This window comes from Tachysurus fulvidraco, chromosome 4 (genome assembly GCF_022655615.1).
Source record: "Tachysurus fulvidraco isolate hzauxx_2018 chromosome 4, HZAU_PFXX_2.0, whole genome shotgun sequence".
NCBI lineage: Eukaryota > Metazoa > Chordata > Actinopteri > Siluriformes > Bagridae > Tachysurus > Tachysurus fulvidraco.
The window spans coordinates 19,105,310-19,123,342 of NC_062521.1; the positions used below are offsets into that span (position 1 = coordinate 19,105,310).

The 18,033-nt window shown below is 39.3% G+C and overlaps 1 protein-coding gene across 8 annotated transcripts in view; it reads left to right on the top strand.

Moving 5' to 3' along the window:
* Nucleotides 1–18,033, top strand: part of klc1b (kinesin light chain 1b) — a 31,685-nt gene that overhangs the window by 3,880 nt on the left and 9,772 nt on the right. For 2 of the 8 annotated variants that reach the window (XM_027174887.2, XM_027174892.2), the window contains exons 2-14: nt 6,307–6,574; nt 6,863–7,093; nt 8,412–8,490; nt 8,669–8,897; nt 9,060–9,147; nt 9,688–9,789; nt 10,814–10,987; nt 11,811–11,910; nt 12,726–12,778; nt 13,765–13,832; nt 13,924–14,032; nt 14,199–14,207; nt 14,434–14,586. In XM_027174887.2, the coding sequence (XP_027030688.1) occupies nt 6,326–6,574; nt 6,863–7,093; nt 8,412–8,490; nt 8,669–8,897; nt 9,060–9,147; nt 9,688–9,789; nt 10,814–10,987; nt 11,811–11,910; nt 12,726–12,778; nt 13,765–13,832; nt 13,924–14,032; nt 14,199–14,207; nt 14,434–14,586 (1,644 nt within the window). In that variant the 5' untranslated portion in view covers nt 6,307–6,325. Of the gene's footprint in view, nt 1–1,315; nt 1,494–6,306; nt 6,575–6,862; nt 7,094–8,411; nt 8,491–8,668; nt 8,898–9,059; nt 9,148–9,687; nt 9,790–10,813; nt 10,988–11,810; nt 11,911–12,725; nt 12,779–13,764; nt 13,833–13,923; nt 14,033–14,198; nt 14,208–14,433; nt 14,587–18,033 lie in introns of those variants that run through there. The other 6 variants (XM_027174890.2, XM_027174893.2, XM_027174891.2 and 3 more) reach the window with 4 other exon arrangements.

The window sequence follows — 18,033 nt, forward strand, 5'->3', positions numbered from 1 at the left end:
TTTGTGAGTAATGAATATTTCTAACCAGGTCTGTTAGATCTTTTAGTATGATTTTTAGGCATCCACCACTAGGGGGAAGAGGAAATATGTTTTTGGATTGTCTTTCCATCCATTCGAATTTTTTAGCGTGATATGTCAAGAATAATTGTTGTAATGTTTAAAGGGATATATATGGAATCATGATTTTAACCAGCCGATGAAATGATCAGGTTTTCATATTGATCCAAATCTGTCATGGTATCTGTCATTTCAAGGATGAAGTTTTTTTTCTTCAGTTTCCATCCTGTTTGAAGTTTTAGCAAGAAGATCTAGTCTTGTTCTCAGAAGAAGCATTTCTGTCCATTCAGCTGGCACTTCTGAGTTCTTCTTGTTGATCACAGATCAATTTTCATATGGACTATCATCAAAAGAGTTCAGGTCATCAGAGGCTGAGATATCAGTGTTTTCCTGAAGCAGTCCTGAGCTGACATGAATGCAAATGCGTTAGAGACGAGACTGAGGCAGCAGGGTGGAGTCAGCCGCAGGAGAAAGACTGCTTTCAGGGTGGTTGGTATTAAAGCAGAGGTCAGAGGGGTCACTGAGCGTGAGTGTGAACAGGGGGTGATGCTGAATGATGCACTGCCCGTGCTGGTTTACTAAGACCTGAGGAAATCGGTGACACGCATGCCAAATTGTTTCTCTCTTGAGCATAAATTAGCACATCTGCTCTGCATTTGACATATTTCCTCTTGCCTAATCACCCGTGAGCTGGGTTATTGCTGACTCCTCTACATGAATCTATCCTGGGTGGGTTACAGATTACAGGGCAGCCTGATGACTTTGTGGCTGACTATAATACATGGAGATGTAGATCTATTATTTTATTTTTATTTTTTGCCGCATTACCACATTTGCATCAGATTTTAAACCTGAGTGTAGCATTTTGTCTTGACTTGCAGTGAGTCAAGCTCTGAAGATGGTTTCAGCCTGCTGGTGCTGGTGATGGGAAATGATCAAGGGGGTTAGAGTAATTTCCTGTGAAAGGGATCCGGCTTTCCCCAAGTCATGAGTTTCCTCTGTCAGAACATATTTTAAACCCGATTGCAAAGCAGATGTTCTGTGGTATGTGTATGTCCCTGTTAGGCTTAGCTGTGCGTGTACATACATGTGCAAAAAAGGGCCATGTCAAGGTAGAAGCTGTGATGTGCCTTTGTGTGGACCTTTTTATTTCTGCAGTGCTTGTGTTCTGCCTCTCTCTCTCTCTCTCTCTCTCTCTCTCTCTCTCTCTCTTGCTCTCCCCTCCCCCTCTCCTTGCACAGAGGGTGGGGCTGCTCCCGAGGACTCGGTGATGCTTTCTTTTCTATAGTCTCGACATCTAGCTTTAGGATCAGACGAGCCTGCGATTTGATGGTTATTGGTGTTGCTGTGCTGACATTGTTTGGCTGTGTGTGTGAGGCATTGTTTCAGCTGTGTGCAACGCTGTTTTGCTATGAGGATCTGGTGCTGACGCTGAGGTAGGCTGCCCTTTATTTTTAATACCCTCTACTGCCAAGCTGCAGCCTTCGATAGTAAACACCCAGTCTGTGTGACGCTCGTGTCCCACACCGTCATCAAAACCATAATTCGCTTGTAAGACTAGACCTATTTTTAAAAGTAACTTTAAGAAATTTTTCTTTCTCATCGCCGCATGGCTAGCCGTTTTTCTTCCGTCATTAACAAATTGAGCTTTAGTTTATTTCCTTCTCCAACTCTCCATAGATTTCTCATGATTATGAAGATGCACACCTTCATTGTTCATCTTGTAGATGATTTTCTACACCATAAAATACTCAAAAGTTGTTGTTTTTTCTTGCATCAGAACAGGTCTGACATCCCTCAGATAAAGAAAGTCTGCATTACAAATAACATCAATAATTAATTCGCCAAGATTTTCTGAGCAGCTCCAAGGTCTCACCGATTACAGCTCCACAATCACGGTCAGGTCTTTAAAATGACTCCTATTATAAGGAGTTTGTTGTGTGTGTTTGTGTTGGATTTAAGTTTTAATCCTTTCCTTGCCAGCGGTCTCTGTATTCAGCGAGTGTTAGTAGCCTCAAACCGTCACATTTGCAAGAAACCTTTGATGTTTGACAGTTAATCTCCACTGCAGTATTAGCGTAGGATTGGGAGAAACTCTTTGATGCTACAGAAGACACCTCCAGCTCCACTAAGAATTTTGATAGGTCCTTTGCTGATGTTTGGTACACACACACACACATGCGCACACACACACACACGCAGACACGCACAATATCAAGAAATGCATGATGTTGCATTAAAAAAGGAAACAGATGAGTTTGAGCTTCAGTTGACTCTATACATACTTTGTTTGTGTTTCAGTTGCTCACTATTATATTCTCTTTTTGAAAACTTCATTAATGGCATTTGGCAGACAACCTTATCCAGAGCAACTTACATTTTGCCTCACTTTATACAGCTGAACGATTAAGAGTTAATGGCGTTGCTCAGTGATGCAGCAATGGCAGCTTGTTGGACATGGGATTCAAACTCACAACCTTCTGATTGATAGTCTAACACTTTACCACTAGGCTACCACTGTGCTGGGTCAGGACTGCACTTTGCTCACTAATGTACCTGTTGTACTAATGTATTGTGCCCCCTGTGATGTTTGGCATGGGGAATAGGGTTTTAATTTTCCTCCATGTTCTTTATGTTTATACAACATCATGTCCTTTATAGCATCCTGTTTATAACAATACAAAAATGAACTCGTATGTAGATCATACAGTACTGTTATACATACAGATCTTGTTTCTTACATCATCTTTATTTTTAAAAGTTTGGTCATGCTGCTAATTGGAGGGTTTTCGTCATCGTTGCTATTAATAGGAAATTATGAGCGAACGACGAATGTCAAACTTATAAATAATATTTTTATAATTTCCAATGGTATTCCTGATGGAGCTTTGTATGCTATTTGCATTCATGAGGAAGCTTATGGGTATTAATTCCATGTATATTTACATTTGGCTTGAAGACATTTTGATTGAAGCTTCTGAGTTTACGTTTCTAAGCAAAAGAAACTTTTATGTATCTATCCATCAGGTGCATCCAAAGATTGATTGGTAGTGTACATATCAGTGGTCTAATCAACAATGTAGCTTGATACACTACCATGTGTAAAGACAACCTAAATTCTGTCTTGTCTTTTCCTGCCACTGCTCAGTTGTTTTGTAAATGCTTATTTGGCCTGAGTGAATGGTCTTTGATACTCGGTGTTCGTTTCAGTAACGCCACGTCACAATGATTCATACAGGCAATGACTAATGATTTCAAAAGACAGGATTAAGTCAGAACTGTGCACCATGTCATGAAGTAACATATTTATTTTTGTACTTCACCAGAGTTCAACTAAATCATATTGAATCATATTTAATACCTGTGTATGTTTTCTTAGGTTTCATATAGATTGAATGCTTGTTGAAACTCTAATGAGGAAACATTGGTGATGCTGAGAGGAAACCTTTTTGTTTTTATTTGAGTCTCACTAAATAATAGGCCAATTTGGCCTTGATCTTTGTTTTTCTCTAATCATGTGGTTTATGCATATTCATAAGTGTCACGTAAACAAAGTGAGTCTATAAAGACTTGGTTTGCATGATTGATGATGAAAAGCTTGAAGGTCCTCATCCGAATCTCCACTGAAACACTACAACATATAGTGGAAAGCTTCCCCGAATAGTGGAGCTCTTTATAAAATCAAAGGTTCATATGGCTGGGATGGTAAGATGATGATCCACAAACATTTGGTCATATAGTCTATGAGAACTCATCTTATTGGCTGGAGAAAAGGTCAGCGTTAACTGGATCAAAGGCGGATCTGAATGAACTAACACAATGCACGAGCATGTAGGCAAAGTGACACTGCTCTTTCCATTGGGGGAAACAATGGTGCTGTTGCCCCGGTCCTGTGATTATTTTAAATTAAAATATACTAATTCAAAAACATTGGTTAACTGTATACTTGATCGTTCTGTAAGAGACCGCATGTAGTTTAATCTGCATTCAAATCCTCAAGGCATGCAATCTTAGTACAACCATTAAGAGAAATGATGCAATCCTGGTTCTGTTCTTAATGAGGTGTGTGAAAATAACTTTAATGTGTTCATAATGAGCAGGAAAATGTTCTTTACAGCTGTTTGGCTACTGGCAGCTAGATGCATTTAATGGGCCAATTATAATAGCTAGCATCCTGCTGACAGAAATCTCAGCTCTTGTCTTTGCTGCTAGCACAAGAATTGTTAATCGCAACCCTATATTGCTTCTTTGGCGTAGAATTATTTCAGGAAAATCTGTCTCTGTGCAGGCAGTTGCTAGATTATTTGACACTGTTGTCAAAAAAATGATGCTTTTAAGCCAGACAAGAGGAGCACAAGTGTCTTGTCTTCTCCTCCAACTGAGCAGACAATTTATTTGCTTCACTGTTCTTTTGTTTTGGTTCTGGCCCTGCTTTCTGTGTTTTTGTGAACGACGATGAAGAGAGCGTTAGATTTCTATAAGGGTGTGGTACAGTTGTAAATCAGAAGGCAGAGAAGATGATCGTCAGTTGAGTTCAAGGGATGATGGTGTCTGGAGGCAGATGGTCTTCAGCTGGTGCCATGTGTTCACAGACCCTTTCTCATTTTCCATCATCATCAGTCTCTAATCTGCATCATCAGCAGACTGCACATGGTGCTGAGGGTCTCAGCAGGGGTGGAAACGAAACACAATCAGCATCAGAAGATCCCTGTAGTATTTAGCATTGTGTCTGTAGGAAAAATTGTAACCATGTTATTCTAATCAACCAACTGTTTCCTTGCTAATTAATTTAACTCTTAGGCCAAGTATCAGAAAATATTCTAGAGCTCTGATTTATTTTTGCAAGAGTGAACTGATTTATTTGTTATGCGAGTCATTTCTATATCCAAATTAGGTTTGATGTGATGGTTTCCCCTTTATTTATTTATTTATTTGTTTGTTTGTTTGTTTTCTTTCTTTCTTTAATTAAAAAAAGCACATTTGGGTTGCTCTCTAAATCAACATGAAGATTTTTGTAAAGCAGCTTTGATTTGTTGTTTGCATTGTTCCACTTTTTTAATTGCACACACTCATTTGATACATGAGCCTATCATGGGAGTAGGGGATACATTGGAACATTTAATATAGCATAGGGTCAGGGAGCTTAGAGAATATATGCCATGTAAAATGTCACAAAAGTTGTTAATATAATGCATTGTTTAAAGAAACGTATGAAGTCATGCTGTTATTATTGAACCTTAAATACAACAGTTACCCACATATTTCATAATCACCAGGTGTACAACCACACTGTGATTACATGACGTATAAGCACCTTTCACTCAGGCTTCTCATTGGATTAGACTAATTCATCTGTTGTACAGTGCAATTTGACTCTATACAATTTATTGTCTCGGTTGTTTTACAAGGTCTTCAAATACCACCCAAGGATTTAATGTCTGTAGGACTGGATCAGTTTCCGAACTGCAACTATTACAGATTGCAAGAGATCTGTGGTCTGCCAAAGCTTTGCTCTAAAATCAGAATGCTAAAAGGTTTGATTAATGACTGGATGACGTTTGTGCCGGTTAGTCTGCGTCATTCAGGAGGTTCTAGTTCAGTTCTGTCTTAATTGTAGGAGTCAGCATTTGAATCCATTCTGTCTGACCACTCCTCAAGTGAAGTGGACTAGCAGGACTGTACATGAACCTCTAATGGCAAATAGACCATATATTTATATATTTATATTTTTTTAAAATGCATTTTATAAATTGATTCAGACAGAGTAAACATAATGACAAAAAATAAATAAATAAATTGGCATTATGAACAGAGCATACTGATTGTCAGAGTAAACTTTTTGCATTGAATAATTATTTAAATCTTGGCTTTCAGCTCAGCTGTAGGTTAAATAATTTATATTTCATAATTCAAAATTTATGAATATACTCATAATAAAACCTTCTTATGTCATGTAGAGTTAATTAGCTAGAAGCCTATGCTTTGATTTGATGCCCGTTTGTGTTTTGTGCCAGCTTTTCCACACAGTTCCTAACGGTGCTACAGTTCACGTAAAAGCCTGTTGATGCCATTTTGTATTTTTTACCCAATGTACTCTTTCAGTCAGTCATCAAGCAGCTCTTCTCCATCACATAACACATGGAGCACAATTCCAGCTCGCCGCTCTTTTTAAACTGCAGCTTTTTTCTTCTACCTTTCTTTGATAATTTTAACTGACTGACTCTCATAGAAACTCTCATATACTTTCAGGTTGCCCCTCTTATAGAAGATGTCCACCATGGTGTATCCTCGTGAAGAGAAGCTGGAGAAACTAACGCAGGAGGAGATCATCTCAAACACTAAGCTGGTGATCCAAGGCCTGGAGGCACTGAAGAGCGAGCACAACTCTATCCTGCACAGCCTGCTGGAGACCATCAAGTGCCTGAAAAAAGATGAGGAAGCCAACCTTGTGCATGAGAAGTCTAACTTACTCCGCAAATCTGTGGAGATGATTGAGCTGGGCTTGGGGGAGGCACAGGTGAGCTTGTCTTTCAGGAGTCTGTCCAAGTAAATAAACAAGAAACCGTAATGATTTCAGTGCATGTTTGTATCTTTCTGAACTAGAAGCACGATGTACTACAAATAGTTACTTCTCAAAGCTATCTTTAGTAAACTAATAATAGAATGCAGAACTTTTTGCCTTGAGGAAAAAGTCACAGAAAAAGATCTGATTCACTCAAGTCAGCCAGCCATCTTGTATCCTTTTTCTCTCTCACTCTTTTCCTCATTTACCTTGCCGTGCATCTGTGTCTGTGTCCATGTGCAGGTCATGATGGCTCTGTCCAATCACCTTAATGCCGTGGAGTCAGAGAAGCAGAAGTTACGGGCCCAGGTGCGGCGTCTGTGCCAAGAGAACCAGTGGCTGCGGGACGAGTTGGCCAACACTCAGCAGAAACTGCAGAAGAGTGAACAGAGTGTCGCCCAGCTGGAGGAGGAGAAGAAGCACCTGGAGTTCATGAATCAGCTCAAAAAGTATGACGAAGATGTTTCACCCTCGGTAAGAAAAACAACTTGGATCTTTCATCAGTAACATTCCAACCTTTGTTAGTTCGGCTGAATAAGTGCATCATCTGGCCAAACTAGTCATTCTATTTATACTACCAAATAAAAAATATTAAATAAAATCTACAAAACACATTTTTGTTTAAATTAAGTATACGATCAAGTGTTAAGTTTGTATTTGATGTATTCAGATTAGTTCTGTGTTTGAGAGAGAGTGCTAGGCTCACCACAGTGGATGAACTAAATTTAAAACCCAACTATAACAAGCACTAAAAACAAGGAGAAAATATGAATAAACGAGTAAACATTGTGTTATAATGTGATAGAAACTTTTGGATATAGTGTCCACTGCTAATGCTGACACATTCACTAGTTTGCATGATGTGTGTAATATTTGTTATAGGGAGTGGTTGAAATTCCACTGTTATTTGGTTAGATAACAGTACATTTGTTTATCAGTAGTTAGTGATTAGAGCAGGTTTACTCGCTGTTTCTGCGTTCTGACTTTCACCTGCTCTGCGTCTTTTGCATCATTCACCTTCCTCATGCTGGCAGAGAGCTGAGCTGCCTACGTCAGCACCGGGCTCAGGTAGAAGCAGAGCCTCTGGGGCTGTTTACTGGGTCAGCTCTCTGCAATCTTTTTAGTTTTTTAAGCCTTTTAAGCACTGACTTTATACATTAAAACCAGCGAGAAGCTGCCGAAGAACTCTTCCCTAGACATTTTTTGCTTTTCTTTATATTTCCCGTCAGAATTTCTATACATAAATATGTGAGGTGATTATGGCAAAATGAGGATATTACAAATTTTTTGTGTAATTCAGGAGGAAACATTTGGCTGGCTGTTAATCCTGTGTGTGGTATCGGGTGTAGGTTTGCTGTTTGTCAGTAACCAAACCTTTCCCCAAAAATCAAACATAATCTGACATGTTAGAGCATCGTGTTGTCATTTTTATGGCAAGACATCAAAACGCATTTGGGTGTAATTGGACACGGTTGTCGTTAAGTTTTCCACTGACAGAAAAGATTCCAAATATTGAATGACAGAGCATTTAATTCCAATTTCATGGTAAGTTCTGCCTACTGGTGATGGCTCAGAAAAAACCTGCAGATGATTTGAACAAAGTTACAATTTAGTGAAGAGGCAGTATCTGTGCCAGGAGGTAGAAAGGTGGTTTATGGTTAAGCCATGCTTGTAGACAAATTAATGTGTGTGTATAAACTGCAGAAGTGTAAATCATCGCTTCACATTAAGGGGTTAGATTGATTCATTTATTTTTTTTCTGTGCTTACAATCTTCTCATTTGATGTCCTAGGAGGAAAAAGATGGTGAACCACCTAAAGGCTCTCTGGACGATCTTTTCCCTAATGATGATGAGGAACATGGTCAAGGAAGTAAGTGAATTTTTTTCCCCTTTTAAATACAGTTGCTCATGAAGTACCTATACCATGCATGCACATGTACTACAATATATTTCACATTGTTAAGATGCTCATCATTTCTTGTACTTGGGAAAGTTGATGGTCAGATCCAGTTTCCTTAAACAGGAGTGTGTCTCTTCTTCCTCTACAGTGCAGCACCAGCACAACAGTGCAGCCGTTGCAGCAGCGCAGCAGGGAGGATACGAGATCCCAGCCCGCCTCCGAACACTCCACAACCTGGTGATCCAGTACGCCTCTCAGGGTAGATACGAGGTGGCAGTACCGCTGTGCAAACAAGCTCTGGAGGACCTGGAGAAAACCTCAGGCCATGATCATCCCGACGTAGCCACCATGCTCAACATCCTCGCTCTGGTTTACAGGTTTGTAGCTGAACTCTGTACACGGTTTTAAATCATCCTCATATCTGTTAACTTCTTCTGAAGACTTTTCTCACTTTAACTTCCTCCTTTTGCTTTTGACACGGTTTCAAGCTGCAATATCAACATAAAACTAACAGCCATCACTTCCTTTGTCACTCTCAGGGATCAGAACAAATATAAAGAGGCAGCACATCTGCTCAATGATGCTCTGTCCATCAGGGAGAAGACTCTTGGCAAAGATCATCCAGCAGTAAGTTATATCTGCTATGCAACTTGAAAGACGCTTCTCCTGTCTTTCCTTTTCACGGCTAAAGCCAAACACTAATAAAATTTGGCTTGCAGAAAAGATGAAGGTGAAAGGACAACAGACACGACTGCTACTTAATAATATGCAGTTCCTCCATTGCAGATTATTTTAATTGCAACTGATTTAATAATTGAGAAATCTGTCTTCGCTGTTGAATACAAGCTGAATTTGTATTTGCCTTTCGCTCTTTTGCAGTCTACTGATATCAAATGACCTGATAGGAAATTAACCACAGGGCCATAGAGTCCATGTATTGATCTTAGTCTCATGATCCATCTGTCCCACTGTGTTATCATACACTTTGTGTCTAATAATAGCTTTAAACTGTTAGTACTTAATAATTTTGATCAGATGTCATGCATCTCGGTATTTGCATCAGGTTTGGTGACATGGTTCAGTTTCACAGGGTTATCACGCTTGTCATGAAGGTAGTGCTGTCATAACTGATCTGTCTGGGTTTGTCTGTGCTGTGCTGTGCTGCAGGTGGCTGCCACCCTGAATAATCTGGCTGTGCTGTACGGGAAGAGGGGCAAATATAAGGAAGCTGAACCACTGTGTAAGAGAGCCTTGGAGATCAGAGAGAAGGTAAACACAAACACAAACAAACACACACACACACACACATACGCGCGCGCATGCGTGCAGAAAATCCACTGAGAGGTTTATCTGTCTGCCATATTCAGCCAGGTACCATCAGTTTTATGGTTATGGCTCAAAAATATGACATTGTGAGCTGTTCTATTAACAGGTTTGTTTATCATTTGCATAATCATTTACCAGTTTATCATTATTTGGCATTTATTTTAATCATCATGTGCTTCAGCCATTCGGTACACCATTTAGCACATGACATACTTGAGATGAAATATATGATTTAAATCGTTCAATGCTTTCTATTCATACATTTTTATCTAGTACAATAGCCTTTGTATAAATAAGAAAAAATAACAGAACGCTATAAATCCAGTCCCAACCTGCAGTTTTAGAAAATGAACAAAAAGCTTTTAATTGAAAGGGGAAAAGAGTTATATCAGAATGCAATAACTTTTTTTTTTTTTTTGCCTTTGACTGTCTTGGATTTTTGGCTACATCATCATGCGTGTGTGTGTGTGAGACATCATGTTACTTCCTTAAACAACTTCCTTAATCAAGGTTGCATGAATGTGAAATTTGAATGCTAATGATATATGCTTTTGTACTATGATGAACGATTAAAAGCCTATACCTTTTAATGTCAGCCTATATAAACCTTCCTTCGAAAAAAAGAGCGTTTACACATAAGAAGAGAAAGCAAGCTTTTCGTGAGATTGATCAGAGACTGAGTAAGCTGTATAGCAGCTCCTCGTATTGATTGAGCTTTTATGAGATCATGTTGATACCAAGCAAACAGCAGAAATCCTACACCCACTCTGAATAAGCCGCTTAATGCTGGAGAGAGCAGAAGGGCTGGAAAGAGTGGAGCTCATAATGGTTGTAGGCCGTACAAATGCTCTCTGCTTATTCTGTTTGAGAAGTCTTCAGTTACAACTACGCTACCTTAAAGGCTCTTTAATCAAAAGGAAAATGTCAGAATATTTTAAAGTTGTACGTCTTCGGTCTTCTTTATCAGGTGCTTGGAAAGGACCACCCAGATGTGGCTAAGCAGCTGAACAACCTGGCCTTGCTGTGTCAGAACCAGGGCAAGTATGAGGAGGTGGAGTACTACTACTGCAGAGCTTTGGAGATCTATGAGTCCAGGCTGGGCCCTGATGACCCTAACGTCGCCAAGACCAAGAACAATCTGGTGAGAAGTACCTCTTTTAGCAATTTACTTTATTTAGCCCTGTGAAAGTAGTCGTTCTCAGTTGTTATGGTGCTACATTTGTAGTGATGGTTATACCCTATCAGCTTAGTCACACCCTCTCAGTTTAGTAATGAATAGCTAGAATTTTTTTTTTGGAACTATATATCATCCTATGAGGAAACTATGATGTGAGCAAAATAGTATTGCAATTTTAGAATGTACTTACTCAAAAATTGCAATACTCTCTACTGAACATTTACATGGATTTACTGAATGTTCAGTAGAGACTGGATTTAAATAATCATTCTCCCTAAATAATAACCCTGTTATATTGTGGTGTTTCTGAAACCGTAAGCTTAAATGAACAGCCAACAGGTCTGTGTACCTGGTGGTTCTTATTTATTCACATGTGGTATTGTATAGTTTTTTTTTCTAGAATCTTCCATTAAATCGTAGTGGCTTTTGCCTGCCCCCGAATGCTTTCTGGTCTTATTTTAATCCATCATCATGTCCACACAAGCAGGATAAAACAAGCCATTACAGAGCCTTTTCATTCAGAAAGCTGAACCATTATGGAGGAAAATGGTTAATGCTTTTTTTTATTATTATTTTGTCATTAAGTTTCCAGCTGACAACCACAGAATCTGCTTTTAAGCCGCTTTTCAAATCTTTTCAAAAATTTCATTATGATGTTTTCCCCAACAGTGAAATGTATTGTTTGGCCACACATCACAGGAACACTGTATTATCAGGAGCAACACTATGCAAAGTGACCTTTAACGGTGTACTAAAAGCTCTGGCTTTTTCTCTTCTTTCTCCACAGGCTTCATGCTTTCTCAAACAAGGGAAATACAAGGAGGCTGAGATTCTTTACAAAGAGATTCTCACCCGTGCCCATGAGAAGGAGTTTGGATCAGTTGATGGTACATCCTGTGAACACACACACACACACACACACACACACACACACACACACACACACACACACACACACACACACGCACACATGCACTTCAGATGCATAAACATGCACACATTCTCTCTCCTGTTTCTTTTCTTTGTACTATCTTATTAAAATTTTTCCATTTCCACTCCTATTTCGACTTTTTCTAAAAGTGGAGAACATTCAGAGATGGAGGCGATGTTTAAAAGATGGACAGGTTTATGAAAGATAAAAAGACTTAAAACACATCTAATCGGCAAAGAATTTTTAAAAAAGTTGTCTATGGGAAGAAATAAAGCTTTTACTTACCATTTTTTTTGTGTGTGTGTGTGATATATATATATACACTCTCTCTCAAAAAAAAAAAAAAACGTGCTGTGTTTTAAGATTTTCTTTTATGGTTATTTAGCCAAACATTTAATAATGTACAAGTTAAGCAGAATGCAACACATGCCCAGAGCTGAGCATCTGAAGGTTAAACACATGCCTGTAGCTTCCAGTCAGTCCTAAGGTTTGAACTCGTAACCTGTCACTAGCACAGAATGGTAATCGTATATTCATCTACATCTCTCCATGTTAAAGTTGTACGAGTGGATTTCTTTATGCACATATTTTTGTTTATGAAGTTTCATTTCACTACATTCTAATACATAACTTTACATTATAATACCTTTATTTAGTTTATTTCAAAAATATGGAACTTCAACACATTAACTCGCTTTCAAATAATCCTGAAGTGTCTGTCCCTGAGCAGACAACTAACTACATACTAAGCTGCTGTGTCTCTGCCCACAGCTGAGAACAAGCCAATCTGGATGCATGCTGAGGAGAGGGAGGAGATGAGCAAAGTAAGTGTGTGCCTCAGTGCAGGTCCTTTTTTTTAGACAGAAATTCTAAGAAATACTCACAGGAATCCTGAGCATGATGTTAATCAAAGCCTATTTTTCTCAGCTTTTGTTCGCTATCAGAAATATGAGCTTGTACGTTAAAGCTGCTGAATGTAAGATTTTTGGAATTTGGGTATCTCTAGTAGAAAAATGATTGCAAGCTACTCCCAGGAGGACATTTTGTAATATGAGTTGTGTGCTGATTAATCTCATCTCTGCAAGTCAATGCACATTCAATGAGAATTCAATACTGTGTTCCAAGCTACATACTGTGCACTAATGAGTGTGGAACACGGACCAAGTATTGGAAATTTTGGGTTTATAAATAACCACATGTAACTTTACATGAAGAATCAAAAGCAGCACAGAGTGAACTAGTCACTTAACATTAGCTATCTAGCACAAATATTCATTCTGAAGGGAAATGTGTTACTCCACTGTAACATCACAGTACAAACCTGTACTGTATGATTAATATATCTGTTTGTTAAACAACACTGAAACTCACTAAACATAACTAATCCTATCTAGGTTTGTCTGTCATTAACTCTTCAGCTAAAACTTCACTACTGGATAAATCAGCTGTCAAATGTCCACTAGCTTCCCACTAGATCAAGTAAATGTCTTACCTGTTCAGCAGGAATAAATAAATAAATAAATAAATCTCCATCATACTTGAATCCCATTAGTTTCCTCTTATTGGTTGTAGTTGGCTTTTACACTCTCCAACTCTCTCCCTCTCTCTCTCTCTGATTGGCTGCTTGATTTCTCCAACCATTATGTAGTTGTGGTGTAATATTGTTTCTAATCTCCGATACGGTGTATAACATGCTCAGGAAGTCATCTTTTTTCCATCTTCTGACTCAATCATGTTTTTTTACTTTACAGAAATCCTGTTTGAGGTAGTTTGTCCACTTGTAACTTTTTCTGTGGTCTGGTTTTTTCAGGGCAAGCACAAAGACAACACCCCATATGGAGAGTATGGTGGCTGGTACAAAGCCTGCAAAGTCAACAGGTATCCCACACAGGGACTTAAATGTTTTAAATCCATCTTTTTAATCTTATGTTTTTGTCAATTTAAATGGTAATGTTTGTTAAATCCCCAGTCCTACTGTGAACACCACTCTGAGGAATTTGGGTGCGCTGTACCGCAGACAAGGCAAGATGGAGGCTGCGGAGACCCTGGAGGAGTGTGCCATGAGATCCCGCAAGCAGGTCCGATACGTAATCCTACAGCACACTGCTTGAAACTAGTGTCACAATGAGACTGTCAACAACACAATTTTGAAAAACAGATGATATTTCTTGTGTCCTAATTAATTCAGTCATGCTGATGTCTTCTTTTTACTTCCTTTCTTCTGTGGCTTGCTTTGGAATCCAGAGTAACTCAGTAAGTCATTTTATCTAAAAAAGGAACACCCTCAGACCTTCACCAGTCATAAACCTGTCACCTCCTCCCTGTAGAGCAAACATTGTAGATCACTCATGGTCACTGCATCACAATCAGCTCTTTAGTAACATTCTCTATAGAGTAGGAATGTTGCTTGGGGAAAAAATGGCATCCGTAGTGACGCGCCCACTAATCAGCTGCCAACGTGTGGGCTTGTGTCTTTTAGGGGATCGATCCCATCAACCAGAGCCGTGTGGCTGAAATTCTGAAGGAGGGTGATGGAGAGAGAAGGAGGAGCAGGGACAGCATGTCCAGCGTTAAGTACGATAGCAGCTCTGAGGCTGGAGAGGAAGTGAGTATGGGCATAGAGTGGAGCGGGGTAAGTGCATATCCACATCATCATCCAATCAGATCAGTAGCATGTGGATACAGGACACAGCTGCCTTGCCCTACTGAGCTAGCGTATCGACTGCCTACACAGACCTGAAGGTTAGAGCCCTGGAAAGACTATAAAAGAACATTGTACTCTGACTCTTAAATTGAGATTAAAATAGGCTCATTTCCCACAGCACAGAGTAGAATGCTAATTGAATTCATAAATAGCAGGCTTCTCAGTGCAGAAACATCAAGTGGAGAATAGACCTTAATCTGAAATTATTTTAGCCCTGTGCTGTATAGTGGAATAAAGCACTATTCCGAGAAAATGCATTAAGTAAAAAAAAAAATCCATTATGGAAAAAAAAAAACTGTTTGTGTCACATGTACATTTGACTATCTGGCTGTCTAGTTAATTTGACCGACTGACAAACATAAGAGACTTATAACAGCATAAAAGTTGAATTGAATTATTATTATTATTATTATTATTATTATTATTATTATTATACCACTGATTCATAGTTAGTAGTCTGGTGTGCGTGGGTAAGGCTTCTCTGTCCTGTTGATGTCTACTGATATTTATATAGAACCAAATGCTGATTGAGTGTCCCTGGCATATTGCGTCTCAGTTTAAGCATGGTTATTTATGCTTGTGTCATTTTTTTCACTTGTTTTCGCCTGAACTATTAATACCTTGTATGTTTCTGATTGATGTTAAATGTCACTTGAGCATTTTGAGCATCTCGTGTCTCATGCAGAAGCCAGAGTTTCACAAATTTCTCTTTGCTCCACTTTAGTTCTCGCTAGTTAGATAATTAACTAAATAGTTAATAAATAGCTTAGATAAATTTCAAGGTGCAGTTTGTAATATCTCTAAGGCTAAAAATCCCCAAGGGTTATTTATCTGGTTTGATCTGGAGAAGAGGGTTGTCTGTTATCACCCATAAAAGTTACAGACTGCTCCTTTGATTCTCCAAAACCTAGAATCTAGTTTTCAATATCTGTTTCAGTTACCTGGGTAACATTTTGTAAGGATTGAAAAATGAATGTACAGTTGATTTTGTTTGCATGCTGAAGTCTCTAGTATGAACCCTAAACTCAGCTGAGCATGACTCAGCTACCTAAGCTAAAGGAGTCCTGTCTCCAAAACTCTGCTGGTGAGTGAGGGATAAACCTGTCGGGGGCTTCTGCAGGAGAGACAGATGCTCTGTGTGTTCCAAATGCTTGGCTTGCCTCTGCACTGTTTCCAGCTTTATTTTAAACTTCACTGCATGCCCTGCTCATCTGAATAGCCCCATGTGTTCTTGCACCATGTTGTGTGCTTTGCTTTGAGAGTGTTTTTTTTTTTTTTTTTTTTTTGGCTTGATGTATGAGCTGCACCATACTGACGGTGCACATTAACCCACGCTTCTACTGCTGCTCACACTTTTCTTTGTTTTGGAGTGTTTGCGTTATACAACTTGTTTGTGCTAGTTATCAGAGAATGTTGCACAGGCCCAAGTGCTGATTATGAGGTTTAAGTTCTAGGAAATAGTTAGAAATATTTGGATTTACACAACTTGCCATTTACCGTACATACACATTTGGATTTTGGTGAAATCTAAACCACCCACCTCCTGTACACAGAAGGACTATTGGAGACTGGTAGAAAACCAAGGCTACATTTTATGACTCCAATGTTTGGTCCTTCTGTTTGTGTGCTTCTCCAAGGTGTTGTGTGGAGCTGTGTGGGTTGTGTGGTGTGTGATTTTGGTCATATCCCTGGCATTACAGTTCTTACTGAGGAAATCCAGAACAACTTTGCATGCAGAATGAATAAATCTTGCAAATGTACCTACAGTGTTTATACTGATTTATTTTTTTTGTTTTGTTTTGCTTTTTCCTTTTCATTTTTTAAAGCTGAACACTGAAACAAACACCATCCTTTTCTTTTTTTAAATAGTCATGCAGTTCTTATAGTAATACAGAAACCTGTCAGGTGGAAAAAAGTTAATTCTCAAAGGAAAACACTGTAATTTATACAGTAAATCTTTTTAAATGAGACCTTCATTTATAATGATATGAATTTCTTTAAATACAAATTGTAATAATTTATACATTGGTATAAGGTATAACATTGGGATGTGCTGTTATTGGCAAATACTCAATGTTAGGGAGACAACAGTAACTTCACATCCTGTTATTGATTATTTCCCAGCACGCCGTGTCATATTTTATTTCTTGCTTGTTAGAGAGACTCTTTCTATTCAACATCATTCCAATAGCTCTTATATTTCAGGCCTAGTAGTCTACTGTACTGTGCATTTCCTGACACATACAGCATGATGGCATGTCCTATAGTGTAATACTCTAAGTGTTTTTTTAGCGACATTGCAACAGCATTTAGTGTGCGCGCGTGTGTGTGTGTGCGCGTGTGTGTGTGCGCGCGCGCGTGTGTGTGCGCGCGTGTGTGTGCGCGCGCGTGTGTGTGTGCGTGTGCGTGCGCGCGAGTGTGTGTGTGTGCGTGTGTGTGTGCACTGAGCCTGGTTAGAATGTTTTGACTGCACTGAGCACATAATGAGTGCTGGATTCAGCCATGCCTGAGTAAGTGAGGGGATAATGTAATGTAGAGTTTCTGTACACAGTGTGTAGAGTTGGAGGTTTTCCAGGATTTCTAAAACGCATCCTGAAAGGAAGGCTGCTATGCTACCTGGTTGTGCTCAGAGATTCTCAGTTTGGCAACCCAGCAAAGTCATTTGATTACACTAGTTGAAGTGTTTGTAAGATATTCATATAGTGTTGTTTGTGGTTTATTTATGCATGATTTGGGTATGTCACTTCATCCTTGCCTTATTTGGTTTTGCATTACCTAACAATGCATGCAAATTATATGTACTATGTATATTGAGTCATGAGCTGTTTTCTGTGTTACTAACCAAGTGCATCCATGAGTTGTTCTAAACACCGCCATGACAACCAATCAGCCAATGAGATCGGTTCATCCGGATGTGGTGGATTGTACTTTCTTCATGATGTCCCCGGCTCCTGACAATAGACGCTATCTCCAAATAGATAGCTTCCAGTTAGTTAGTCCTCAATTTACCTTTGCAAAGAGGCACTGCAGTACCACAGCCAGCAGGGATGAGTGGAAACTCTGACACACTCTGACAAATAAAGAAAAACAATTATAGCTATCATTTAGTCATTTACTTGTCATTTAGTCATCCTTCTGCCTAAGACATGGAGTAACAACCTTCACGCCCAGACCAGTTTTTATTTGCTGTAGAGTCACTGCAGCATTGGCAAGGGGTGTGTGTGTGTGTGTGTGTGCGTGTGTGCGTGCGACAGAGCACAGGGCAGAGCGTGCCAGGCCCACTTCCACCCTCCCTAGTGTGCAGTTCTGCTGCAGCTGAGTCACTCGTACACTCCCCTGCTGGAGTCACACAAAGGGTAGACCAACAGAACCACG